The following is a 13976-nucleotide window of genomic DNA, read 5'->3' as shown; positions in this document are numbered from 1 at the left end:
CAAGAATTCCATCATGGAATGTTTCTGAAAGTGACACAGTTGATAAAGAACCTGCAAGCTAGTGTTGATATGTCAGTTACTGTTGAATTAAATGAAATGTTTCTAGCCCATAAGCCCTTACTTTGTAAATGTTGCGTATAACTTAGATACACACATGAGAATAACTGTGTTTGAAGATAATGGAAACTAGAACTTTGAAGCAAAATCTTTAGATCAAGTGATAAAACTTTGAAAGTATACTATACACAATGTTACATTTTGCTTTATTTTGGTAAATTCTCTTGAGAAACATGTCAATAACATATTAAATTAATGTGTGACTCTAAACTGAGAATTGGTAAGATTATACTCAGGTTTAAGCATCTCACTCTAAACAAATCTTTCCTTGTAGGACCGAGGTGATGAGTTCACGTACACTGGAAGTGGTGGTAAAAACCTTGCTGGTAATAAAAGAATCGGTGCACCATCGGCTGATCAAACACTAACAAACATGAACAGGTGCTGTTCTAAAGACTGTACGATCTCGGGGTTACATGAAAATTAGACCCTATCAGGATAACTTGTCATTTCAGCTGTAGGGCAAAATCTTCAACTAGGAGTTACATGAAATTCCTTTGGTCATTTTTACATCCTATTAATTTTTAAGTGACATTATTCCCTCCTCACTTGATACATGTGGTATACATGTTGAAACATGTTGACATTTCTTCCTTTGAAAGAAAGGAAGCTATACTATTTAAGTGAAATTGGAGGTAAGGTAACTATAAATCAAAAACCAAAGTGATGCTCTCCTCATCTATCTTTATCTTTCATGTACAAGTTTGTTTTAGAGGTGACTTACTAATGTGAACTAGCCTTATAAGAATAGGTAAGTGAAATGTCAGGTAACTTAATCAGTCTGCACTCTAAGCACTTTTAGGATTTGTATTAATAAAGTAACTTCTTAGTTATAAAAATATGCTGCAAAAGATCCATATTGCATTGATTTTTTAAATACTAGTGTCATCCTTACTACTACAGGATACAAATTTTAATTTCTAAATATTTTATAAATGCATGCTGATGTTAACAAAATAACGGAAACTCTAGATAGCAAAGATAGCTTTATAACTTGTCATAGTAAAAATTTTGTAAACTATATAAAAGTTAAGAGGTGTTATGCCCTATAAAGAGAATTTTGGCATTTAGTTAAAAACGATTATTTTTGCACTTTGAATATAAGGCACCACGTTTTAAATATTGTCCCTTTAATTTCTTTTTACTATGTCAAATAAAGAATATACCAGTATTATTTCAAGACTTTACTATATACCAGGTTACATAGAATCTTGGTTTTATATCTTGTGTATTATTTCTGGCAGTGAATTATTTTACTGAACTAGCAGAGGAGATACATCAGATGTACTGGTGAAATCGCAGTCCTAAAATAGGAGCATAATCCTTGCTATCGTTTTCCTACAAAGTCAGAAATAGCCTGACATGTTTTTTCAGTGAGCCTGTATCTTACATTGATAATGACATTGTATGGGGATTTTAGGAATGCAAGCTTAGGTTCTCTATTGATTCAGCACTGTATGCAAGGGGGATTCCCACGAAAGCTCGCTCCGTCTGCACAGTGGTCCTCGTGTGTCATCAAGGACCAGCCTCGGGGACCTAATCTCTTCACTGCCAGAATTTCCCTGGCATTGGATGCACTTAAGTCTGTCCTTCTGTGGACGTCTTCGGAGAATATGCTCATGTCACACTTGTTCTTAATATCCTTTAGACTTTCCAGAATTTTTATTGTCTGGAATGTGAAAAATTTAGAAAAGCTGTTTGTTCTTTGCTGACAAAATTATTTTTCTGGATTTCTTTCTACATTATTCCAGCAATTTACCTCATTTCATCAAAAATTGACTTTTAAAGCAATCACTTACTTTAGTTTCCCAACATCCTCTCTCTTCTCAACAAACATTATCTTAAGCAGATTCCATGAATTTCTAGTTGTTCTCTATTATACGTGGCATAGATGTTATTATTTTCAGAAGAACCCTACAGGCTATCTGGGAACCAACCCCCTGACTTGGGGGTGACATCAGAAAACTGATTTGTCTTCTCTGCTGGTGGGGGAAAGCATAGTCCTATTGTCTGGAATAATGTGGAAAGAATCATAGAATCTTAATCATCAGGTAAGGCATAATTTACTTTTTAATTGAGCTAATGACTCAGTTATATGCTTAAAAAAAGATTGCTTGGTATAAAGACTTTGTTTTATTTCTTTTAGGGCATTGGCCCTAAACTGTGATGCTCCATTGGATGATAAAATTGGAGCAGAATCTCGGAATTGGAGAGCTGGTAAGCCAGTCAGAGTGATACGCAGTTTTAAAGGGAGGAAGATCAGCAAATATGCTCCAGAAGAAGGCAACAGATATGATGGCATTTATAAGGTGCTCTATCTGGCATGACATCTCCTTGGTCATTCTGGGGCTTTTAAGACATGTTTATCATAAGAAACTACTCTGGGTGGGCTAGAGAAAGTATAGGCTGTTCCCATGGCATTTCTACTCTTCCACAAATGTAAAAGATAGATGAAGTGAACTCTTAACTTCAAGATTTTGAAAAATGGCTTTGAAAATTCCTAAGGCAGAGTTATAATTTGGGCCCAGATGGCTTTCCTTTTGTTTTTTTTCTTGTTTGGTACTGATGGGGCTCTAATCCATGATTTGTACACACTGGGCCAGCGCTGCACTCTAGACCCAAGGTTTCTATATTTAGTATATAGTCCGTACAATAAAACCATGTGAGTAGTTTGACCATTATATATCTTGGTTACTGTGTATCTTTAAAATCCTTTTAATTTTAATAATTATAATAGATTTTTGAAAGCAGAATACATACACTATAAAAATGTATTTGTGTCCTTATATATAGAGTAAACAAATCAGCTACCACCATTTTCTCTGCCTAATTTGCAAAATTCTGTTAATTTGTTACTATGTTAAATTTGTACAATTATATCCTTATGTAAGAACTAGATTAATAGGAAATAAGCTCATAACAATGTGTTAATAATGTTCTTGACTTATTTACTGTTCTTATAACAAAGCAAATATTCTGAAGTTGCATTAATTATAGCAGATTTATTTAAACTATTAATAGGATGGTGTCATGGTTAGTCTAAACTTTAAATCTCAATGTAATGCTGAAATATTATGATATAGGTCGTGAAATACTGGCCAGAGATTTCATCCAGCCATGGCTTCTTGGTTTGGCGTTATCTATTAAGAAGAGATGATGTTGAACCTGCACCTTGGACCTCAGAAGGAATAGAACGATCAAGGAGACTGTGTCTGCGATTGCAGGTTAGATCTTGGTCTGCACTGTTCATGTGTTACAAGAATGTACAGCTATCTCTGGGCTTTTAACACTACACATAGTAGTTGGTCAGTAGACTGTGAGACATAAAGACTAGAAGGATGCAGAAGGAAGCCAGACAAAAGGTGGCTTCCAAAGTATCATATTACTGTGTGACTTTGGACTATGCTGGGGAAAATCTGGACTTGTCAAAGACAAGCAGAAATTTTTTTTCTTTTCAAGTTTTTAAAATTCTTCTTTCATACATTGAATCTCAATCACAGTTTGCCTTTCCTCCATTCCTCCCTGTGCCCTTTCCCCCAATACACATCCCTTCTTCCCCAGATCTCCTCCTCCATTTTTCAAAAACAAACAAACAAAAAAACGCACAAGCCTCCCAGGAATATCAACCAAACACGTCATAACAAATTACAATAAGGCTAGCACAAACCCTTGCATCAGGACTGGGGGACAACTCAGTAAGAGGAAAAGGGTCCCAAGAACAGGCAAAAGAGTCAGAGACACCCCCAACTGTTAAGTGTCCCAAAAGAACACCAAGCCACACAGTCATAAGTTATATGCAGAAAACCTAGCTAAAAACTCAGATTATTGATTGTTGATTCAGAATCTGAGCCCCTAGAACCCTAGTTAATTGATTTTGTGGCCTGTGTTCTTGTGGTGTCCTTGACCCCTCTACAGTCCTTTCTCCCCCTCTTCTGCAGGATTCCCATGGCTCTGCCTTATGTTTGACTGGGATCTCTGCATCTGCTCCCATCAGTTGCTGGATGATGCATCTCTGATGTCAGTTGGGCTAAGCACTAATCTATGAATATAGTAGAGTATCATTAGGAATAATTTCATTGGCATGTTTTTTCTTTTTTGCCAGTCGTGTTTGACTTCTGATTCTACACACACACTCACTCACTTACTCACTCACCCCAGGCAATGTCAGACGTGGATTTTCTCTTGTGGCATGGACCTCAAGTTGGATTTGTAATGGGTTGGCCACTACCACAAGTTCTGTACCACCATCATACCAGCACATCTTAGAGGCAGGACAGATTGTAGTTCAAGGTTTTATGGCTGGGTTGATGTCTGAGTCCCTCTGCTGGGAGCCTTGTCTGGTTCTAGAAGGTGGCAAGTTTGGGCTCTGTATTCCCCATTACTAGGAAACTTCATTAGAGTCTCTCCTAGATTCCAGGGAGTTTCTGTTGCACTGAGTTTCAACACTGCACCCCCATACCCCTCAATTCCAGTCATATCTCCCAGTACCCTCTCCCTCCACCTCCACCACCTGAACCTTCCTGTTCTCATCCCTACCTGCCCTCAATCAACTCACAGAAATCTGTTCTATTTCCCCTTCCCAGGAGATCCATGGATTACCTGTCCCCCTCCTTGAGCCTTGTTACTTAGACTCTCTGGGTCTGTGGATTGTAGTATGATTATCCTTTATTTAATAGCTAATGTTTACTTATCAGTGAATGCATGCCATGTTTGTCTTTCTGGATCTGGGTTACTGTAAAAGTCTGCACTTCCCAATGGATACCCACACCCGGTTCAGGCTGCGCGCTTTCCCGAACTTGAGCCCACGAGAATGGATGATTGTCCTGAGGGTTGAAAAAGAGACACACACAAAAGAGACCTTTGCTCATTTACCAGAGTAAATGGCAACTTTATTAAACTCAAGTCGGGTATTTATACCAGTGGGCTAGAAGGATCGAAAATGCAAAGTCTCCTCCCATCCAGGAGCAGGAGGAGAAGATTAAAGTCTTCCCAGCGCCTTGGGCAGGGACAGCTGGGGAGCCAGGCTATGGACCCATTGCTAAAACCTTGAATACAAGTGGAATCACCATAACAAAGAGAACCAGGTTCTTGCTAAATTATCCCCTCAAGCCAGAGCTAGTGCAGAGTCTCCAGGGAGCAGGAGGTCACGCGGCCCTGCGAATCGCCAGGAGAAGGGAAGAACCTTGGTAGCTACAGGTTACTTCTCTCAGGTTATTTTTTTTCCTAGTTCCATCCATTTGCCTGAAAATTTTATGAAGCCATAGTTTTTAACAGCTGAGTAATACTTCATTGTGTTAATGTACCACATTTTTTTATCCATCCTTTGGTTGAGGGACATCTGGGCTGTTTCCCAGTTTCTGACTATATAAAAATAAAACTACTCTGGACAGAGTTGAGCAAGTGTCCTTGTTGCGGAGCATCCTTTGGGTGCATGTTCAAGCGTGGTATAGCTGGGTCTTGAGGTAGATCATTTCCCAATTTTCTGAGGAACTGCCATATTAAGTTCCATAGTGGCTGTACAAGCTTGCACTCCCAATAGCAATGTAGGAGTGTTCTTGGTCACATCCTTGCCAACATGAGTTGTCACTTGTGGTTTTGATCTTAGCCATTCTGACAGGTGAAAGATGGAATCTCAAAGCAGTTTTGATTTGCATTTCCCTAATGAGTAAGGATGTTGAACATTTCTTTATTTCTCAGTTGTTTGAAATTCCTCTGTTGAAAATTCTCTGTTTAGATCTGTATCCTGTTGTTGTTGGTTTTTTTTCTGGTTTTTTTTTTTTTGAGACAGTGTTTCTCTGTAATTTTGGTGCTGTCCTGGTACTCACTTTGTATACCAGGCTGGCCTCAAACTCACAGAGATCCGCTTTAATCCCAAGTGCTGGGATTAAAGGTGTGCACCACCACCGCCTGGCCTGTACTCATTTTTAATTGGACTTTTTGTTAGTTGATATCTAGTTTATTGAGTTCTTTATATATTTTGAATATTAGTCCTCTGTTGGATATGGAGATGATAAATTTTTTCCCATTCGGTAGACTGCCACCTTGTCCTATTGGCAGTGTCCTTTGCCTTACAGAAGCTTTTCAGTTTCATGAGGTCCAATTTTTTTGGTTATTTTTAGTGCCTGTGCTATCAGTGTTCTGTTCAGGAAGTTGTCGCCTGTGCCAATGCATTTAAAGCTATTCCCCACTTTTTGCTTTATTAGGGGCAGTGTATCTGGTTTTATGTTGAGGTGTTTGATCCACTTGGACTTGAATTTTGTGAAAGATCATAGAAGTGGATCTATTTGCATTCTTTTACATATTGATATCCAGTTAGACAAGCACCATTTGTTTGAGAAGCTTTCTTTTTTCCACTGTGTATTCTGGAGCCTCCCAACCTGTGAAATTTAAATAAGCATTTTCTTTTTACTCTCCTCATCAGTATCCAGCAGGTTACCCATCAGATAAGGAAGGGAAGAAGACAAAGGGACAGTCAAAGAAGCAGACCAAAGAAGCCACCAAGAGGCCAGCTTCAGATGGTAAGTGGCAACGTGGAGCATATTAGTAGCACATTTTCATATAGAGAGGCTAAATTGAGAGACTCATAAACAATTATAATAAAAGGATTTTGTGGGGATTTTGTTTGTTTGTTTTCTGAGGGGATGGGTCTCTTTAATAGAGTAATAACCATATCAGCAAGTATCCTGGACTCCAGAGGATGCTGCTCCGTGTGCTCATCTTCTTTCTAAACATTGCTGGTACCAGTGAACCGTTGTTACCGTGTCTAAGCAGAACTGTTCAAGTCTACTGACACAGTTTGTAACTACACCTAGATGAGTGTCCAAGTGCCTCCAAAGTGCTGAAGACATCTGAGTCCACAGAAGCAGTAGAGGCCTTTCAACTCAGCCCTCAGCAGCAACGCCTGATTAGAGAAGACTGCCAGAACCAGAAGCTATGGGATGAAGTACTTGCATCTCTTGTTGAAGGACCCGTAAGTAACTGGAGACTTTTCTCTGTTTCGCTCAATTGCTTATAAAATAATCATTTTGAGGCTTAATATTTTAATTGTTTGACTGATGACTCAGGCTTTTTACTGACTAACTCTACATTTATCAATTATCCCATTTCTAATAATCTGTGTATTGCCACATGCCCCATGGCTTACCGGTAGTGCTCTGGCATTTTACTTCTCCGGTGGCTGCTGGCTTCTCTCAACCCTTGGTGTGGGAGAATTGTCTGTATTCTGTCAATCATGTATTTTAATAAAACGCTGATTGGCCAGGCAGGAAGTATAGGCAGGTCAACCAGACAGGAAGTAGAGGCGGGGCAATGAGAACAGGAGAAGGCTAGGAAAGAAGAAGCCAATTCCTCCATTCCTGCCCAGACCACTGAGAAGCAAGATGTAACCTACCCCACTGGAAAAGGTACTGAGCCACATGGCTAACACAGATAAGAATTATGGGTTACCATAAGATGTAAGAATTAGTTAATAAGAAGACTGAACTAATGCGCCAATCAGTTTATAATCTTATGGAGTCCTGTGTGTGATTTTCTTTGGGGTATACCGGCTGTAGGGTGCCGGGTGGGACAGAGACACCAACAAGCCGGCCCTCATGTTACAAACCCTGCCTTCTTTCTCCCTATATCTCTTCTTGGATTTCCCACTTGGTTCTGTTCTGCTTGGCTGTTGGCCAAATCACCTTCTGTATTAACCAATGGTAATAAAACATATTCTCAGCATACAGAAGGGCATCCCACATCACCGGTATAACGTTTTTCTTCACTAATGATGCTCTGGTATTACAAATGGAAACTGATTTTCTCAAGTCAGTCTAAACTGTGTCTTACGTAGTTTTCTAATCAGTTTCCTCCACCTTTCAGAACTAACAGGAGTCAGTAAATTTAAACTTCTAAGATTCTGGTTTTTAATCATGAACTAATTAACTTACATTGAGGTACTCTTTTTGGGAAGAATTTTCACTTGTAAAACTTAATCAACTGAATCTAAAACTCAGCTGAAAGATTCCTATTATAGTTCAGAGATTGCTAATAGTGTAAGTCCTAAATAGTTCTATGATTTTCAAAACTTGTGTTCAGCTTTTAAGTAAGCAAACCAGTCTTGATCCCTTCAGATGTTTCTCATCTGCTATTGGAAAGGTGGCTCTATGGTGAGAAGCTGTGGCTCTCAGAACACCCAGTCCCGGTTCCTAGCACCTAGGCTGGGCAGCTTACAGCCACCTATAACCTGTAATTCCATCTCTGGGGGACCATTGCTGTCTTCTGGATCCTTACAGGTACCTTCTCTCACACATGCACAGATACCCCACCTCAGTACACATACAAATACACACATAATTTTAAAGATTTTCTAATCTAGTTTTTTTTCTTGGTTTTGTAATCGTTAAATTTTAAAATGAACCTGACTCTAGTGGTATATGCATTTAATCCCAGCACTCAGGAGGCAGAGGCCTTTGAATTTGAGGCCAGCCTGGTTTATAACATATCAATTTCCAGAACATCCAGGGCTACATAGAGAGACCATTTCAGAGGGGGTGGGGGAGAGCTAACAAGGTTAATGTGTAAATTTCATGTTAAGCTGAGCTCACCAAATCAAAAGCTTCAAATGAGAGCAATTTCCTCATTTGATTTATTGTATCTCCTATTTTATTTGTTAATTTGATCTCCTATGTATAATGTAGTTTTGTATCTTTCTTTCTAAAGTAGTATTATGGTAGTTATGAGTGAGCTCTAAGTAAATTATATTTTGCCATCTCTTTCTAATTTTTCCTTTCGCTGTTGCCTTTATTTCCTTTTTTGCAACAGTTAAACTATCTCATGTGTCTAGAGGGAGTAAAGTAAAGGGTATCTGTGCCCATCTAGCCTGGAAGGCCTCCTGTGATTGTTTTACCTTTTTTGTTGAGAACCATTGTTGTGTTAAGTTTATTAGAAAAGGTTATCAAATACTGTTTGGCTTTACATCAGAAATCTATGTGATTGATATCTTGGGTTAATCTTGATAAGGTGAGGCTTAGATTTTGTTTTTTAAGTATCTTGGGTATGGTGATTTTGTTCTGTGAGAGGTATTACTTGTTTTATAGACAAGGGACTCAGCTATAAAGAGAGAGTGAGGTCAGACTCATTTCCCTTGGGCTACACTAAAATACATCAGTTGTTAATCATAACTTAGATGAACAGTTAGATTTGTTGGGGAAGATATGGCTGGTTAGTGGTGGATAACTTCAGTGAGCTCCAGATAAGGATGGGCAAGGGACAGAGTAGCATATACTACTACAGTGAGAGAAGCCACCTGAGTGAACATGAATGTGTAGGCATTGATGTCCGACTCTCAACAAGACCTGACATGCCTCATCCAACTATTATGACTTGAAGCTGGCAGTTACTATGAACCTGCAGTGGCATATTCTTTAGTGTATCACATTAATGGTTTGTTTATAATTCAGTTGATTTAATGTGAAGACATCTTTTAAAATGTAACATTTGTTGATGTTTTAATTTGAAGAGCTTATAAATTCTTCCTACTAGTGAAAAAAGAAACCTTAAAGAGTATCTCTTATTATAAAAATCCAAATGGATGATCATCTTTATGACTGTTGGAAAACCACCCTTTTCTAGTTTAATAGACATAAACAAGCCAAGCATAGTGGTACATAGTTTAATCCCAGCACACAGGAAGCAGAGGCAGAGTCAAACTGATCTCTGAGTTCCAAGCCAACCTGAGCTACATAGTGAGTGAGACCTTTCTCAAGAAGAAAGGAAGAAAGGGCACACACAGCCAGGACAAATTGAAACTAATGATGACTTTTGAAGATACAGGATATCATTTGAGTACGTTTGCACTTGTACTTCATTATAAATAAATACTACCCCTGGAAAATACAGAATTTGTAAGTTGAGGCAAAATAGTTCACAGCATCTTAGGAAGATAAAAATAGGTTTCTTGTGACACTGGACACTATAGAGCTATTGCCTAGAGCTGTTTTAGTTTATTAAAAAAAGAAAGAAAACATTGTAGCTTGTTACAGGGAAATACTGACCAGCCAATGTCTTTAATTTGCTGGAATCTGCGCAGTATAACTTAGAGAACAAAAAGGACTTAAAGTACTGATTGGCCTTGTGATGTGTTGTATGTACAGTGCTGGGCAAGTGGTACACCACATTCCTTGGGACGTGGTATGGGTGTGTTTCTTGGCATACCTCTGGAGGTCAGAGGATAACTCACTTTCCACCATGAGTTCTCAGTGATGAATCTCCAGTTGTCAGGCCTGACATGAAGCTCGTTTTCTGCTAAGCTGTCTGACTGCCTCCCGCTCCCCCATCCCTACCCCTTTAAGTCAAAAATAGCTGCTCATAGTAGCACATTCCTGTTACCCCAGAACTTAGAAGGCAGAAACTCCAACTATGCAATAGGAAAAATACTTTGCTGCCCGCTCTGTGTTAGGAAAGACCTCTCTCTGTTAAGTACAATGCCCAAAATAAAACAAAAAGCAAACAAAATAAAATAGTTATTACCGCTAAACTGGGAAGCTTTGAGGGACATTGATAAAGTTTACTTAGTTTCTTTCATTTAGTTAGTTATTCTTAGAAAGTCACTACTTGATTTCTTAGTAGAAAGCCTGTTAAACGTCACAAAGACTTTATGTCATCATTTAGAATTCATTAGTATATTTGAGCTGTTAATCTTTTCTTCTTTCCTCCTTTTGGGCAACATTGTAGAATTTTCTGAAAAAACTGGAACAGTCTTTTATGTGTGTGTGCTGCCAGGAGCTGGTGTATCAGCCTGTCACAACAGAGTGTTTGCACAATGTCTGTAAGGTGAGTACAGTGTCACCTGCCCTTTGTAGACTGGCCACGCAGTGGGTGCCACCGATTTTAGCGTATGAGTAACCATGGGCCCTTTGCTAGTTAGAAAACTTTATTTACATCTTGATGGTAAATGCAATTTAAGATTTCATAATAACAGTAATTCTCATACCTATAGTTAGATGTATTCTATTCTGCATAAACTGAGGAAGGGTTGAGTGGAGACTAAGGCACCGCAGTACCACTAGTTTTTTCTCTGTAATAGTTGGCAAGTGTTTTACACACTGTACTACAAACTGAAAGAGCTCCATGTATTTAATGAAATGTCCTTACTGACAGGATGTTCAGATAAATTGAGTATTGTCCTGTTAAGGCACTTGAAGAGAAAAATCAAGCTTTAGCTAAGACGGGATTAAAAGCTTGCTGTACCATGTGTGGTGTTGTGTGCTAATGTAACTTTAACTTTAGTTTCCTTTGTAAGATGTAAACATCTTCTACATACATATTCATGCCTAACCATATGTCAGTAAGCTCTGGATTTAGTACAACTAGATATACTGTTATGTTTAATGATTTGATAATATATTTTAATTCTGTGCAGCAGAATTCTTTCAAGATTAAATAAGGTTAAGGTAGTGGGAAGCATCCCTAGTCTCTCACCTCACTAGCTGAGGAAATCGAAGCACAAGCTACTTAAGTCATTTACTGGAAGCCTCACAGTGTTAGTACTGTAGACAGTATGGTGCTGCTTCAGGCCTTCAGAACTGTTCTCTTGGAACGATCAGGAAGTGTCTAGTTTTTATTAAGAACATTGCTATTGAGTGATTGTCCATATAATTGTAGCTGTTTTCTCCCTCTTTTCTTGCTTTTCTCTGTCTCCCTTCCTCCATCCCTCTCCCCCTTTCCTTTGTTTTTACCTTAGGATTGCTTACAGCGCTCCTTTAAGGCCCAGGTTTTCTCCTGCCCTGCTTGCCGGCATGATCTCGGCCCGAATTACGTGATGATTCTAAATGAGACTCTGCAGACGCTACTTGACCTGTTCTTCCCTGGCTACAGCAAAGGGCGGTGATCTGCTGCTTCTTTGTTGTTCCCGGTGGCTTTTGGACAGAATCGAGTCTAAAATGAGTGGGGGTGGTTAAAGCAAGGCTGGACCATGTCTCTCATTTGGAAGCAGCTGCTCCTCTTTCCCACAGCCATCCTCCTGTGTGTGTAGTAAGAGGCCCATTCTCCACTGTCTTTTAGATATCAAAAGGTAGTTCTTCTCAGTAACAACTCATAACGAACAGTCAAAGCCTCCACTGTAGTTGATTCCCAATTTATGATTTATTTTGCAACTACCTCAGGACAGAAAAGATTTATGGGGATTTTAAAAAAAAATCATTGACTAATTAGTTAAATGAGATTTTAGCTACACACTGCCTCCCAAATATTAGTTGTGCCTGTTTCTTGTAATTTGCTTTTCCAGGAAAGAAGACTGATGAGATTGTCGGAATGAACGCAGCTTCTGTAATATGCATAGTACTTTTTTTAATGTGTCTATTTCCATCACAGTGTGTGTTTTACAAGAACAGGTTCACTTTTTAACTCATTTGTGATCTCCATTGTGGTTTTTTTCTGGTGTTTTATGCAAATTGACTACTAATGACTAATGAGAACAATATGAATGCGTTGTTGCTGCATTAGTGTAATGTGGTGTGGTTTTGCAATGACAGAGGTGTCTGAAGCTCTAGTTGTAAATGTTCATGTAAAGCCACTTCTGTTGTAGGCTGGCCGCTTTTAGTAATTCTTACTAGTTTTCCATCTGCAGATTATGAGGGCTGTGCTGACTTTTGAGAAGACTGAAATTGCTTCACATTGTGATCCTAAATTTTATATTCACTATATTCCTTAAGAGTATTCCTTAATAAATATTTTATGATCAGACAATGGCACATTTAGCTTTACTTCTTTACATTCTTCTGGCTTGTTCTGTGGAGTTTTGTAAATCAATTTTTGGCTTCATTGTGTCTTACTGAAACATGTTTACTCTGATTTTGGTATGAAAGCTAGAATGAGGTCTGACACAGTAAGGACACATTTCATCTTTGGCTTAATTGTAAATGGGGATATTTTTCAAACGAACATCCTGACTTTTATGATATGCAACTACTTAGTGAAGATTCTCATTCGTTTTTATTTATGGGTGTGTGTGTGTTCGTTCTTGCATGTCTGTACATATACTCTGTGCGTGCATGCAGTGCCCACAGAGACCAGAAACAGGCACCAAATCCCCCTGAAACTGGAGTTAAAAGGTGGTCACGAGTCCCCCAGTGTGTGGGTGCTGGGAACTGAACAGCAAGTGCTCTGCTTGCTGAGCCATCTCTCCATCCTTCGTTATATGCAGCTTTTGTCTTATGTTTTTTCTTAGTATTTTGAGTGCTACTTGATATTTCAGAAATGAGAATATTTCAGAAAGTAGATTAAATACAGATTTGTATGCACATCTATTGTTAATTTATTAGTATGTATTATTGAATATTGTTATTTAATATTCAATATGAATATTCAAAGTTTGTATTATTCACCTTTTCTTTTTTGAGACAGGGTCTCACTATGTATCCCTGGCCAGCCAGGAGCTCACTAAGTAGATCAGACTAACCTGGAACCCTTTGTTATCTGCCTGCCTCTGCCTCTTGCATACTGGGACTTATATATATTTTTATGTGGATTAACATAATCCTTCCAATCATTAGGAGGCAGGTATTATTAAACCCACCCTTGCTCCTGCAGTAGACTGGGGTAACTGAAGTCCAAATTTGTAAGCTGTACTTTCTCCTGTGTAAGCTCTTACCTAAGGATAAATGGAAAACTCATTTTTGTTTTTTGATTTACTTCATTCAATTCAAAGTAAGGTTCTGGGAAACACAGTGACATGGTTAACTATTAAATTTGCCAGTAGAAAGGAGTGGGTTTGTGTTTGTGTGTGTGCGTGTGTGCATGTGTGTATCTTTTCACATCAGTCATCAATCAAGAAGAAGCCCCATTTGCTTGCCTTCAGGCCAATGGTGGGAGGACATTTT

The 13976-nt window shown here is 38.7% G+C and overlaps 1 protein-coding gene across 2 annotated transcripts in view; it reads left to right on the top strand.

Annotated features, from left to right (window-relative positions):
* Uhrf2 (ubiquitin like with PHD and ring finger domains 2) overlaps nucleotides 1–12843 on the top strand; it is a 77837-nt gene extending 64994 nt beyond the window's left edge. For both annotated transcript variants that reach the window (XM_085693781.2, XM_087908006.1), the window contains 7 exons: nucleotides 392–498; nucleotides 2264–2426; nucleotides 3201–3341; nucleotides 6539–6635; nucleotides 6930–7087; nucleotides 10831–10929; nucleotides 11840–12843. In XM_085693781.2, coding sequence (XP_085549907.1) covers nucleotides 392–498; nucleotides 2264–2426; nucleotides 3201–3341; nucleotides 6539–6635; nucleotides 6930–7087; nucleotides 10831–10929; nucleotides 11840–11986 — 912 coding nt within the window. In that variant the 3' untranslated portion in view covers nucleotides 11987–12843. The remainder of the gene's footprint in view (nucleotides 1–391; nucleotides 499–2263; nucleotides 2427–3200; nucleotides 3342–6538; nucleotides 6636–6929; nucleotides 7088–10830; nucleotides 10930–11839) is intronic.
* Nucleotides 12844–13976: the final 1133 nt, after the last annotated feature.

The sequence above is a fragment of the Myodes glareolus genome, chromosome 7 (assembly GCF_982192425.1).
Source record: "Myodes glareolus chromosome 7, mMyoGla1.1, whole genome shotgun sequence".
Classification (NCBI taxonomy): domain Eukaryota; kingdom Metazoa; phylum Chordata; class Mammalia; order Rodentia; family Cricetidae; genus Myodes; species Myodes glareolus.
Note: the sequence above shows the minus strand (reverse complement) of the source record. Positions and strands in the feature narration are given on the sequence as shown.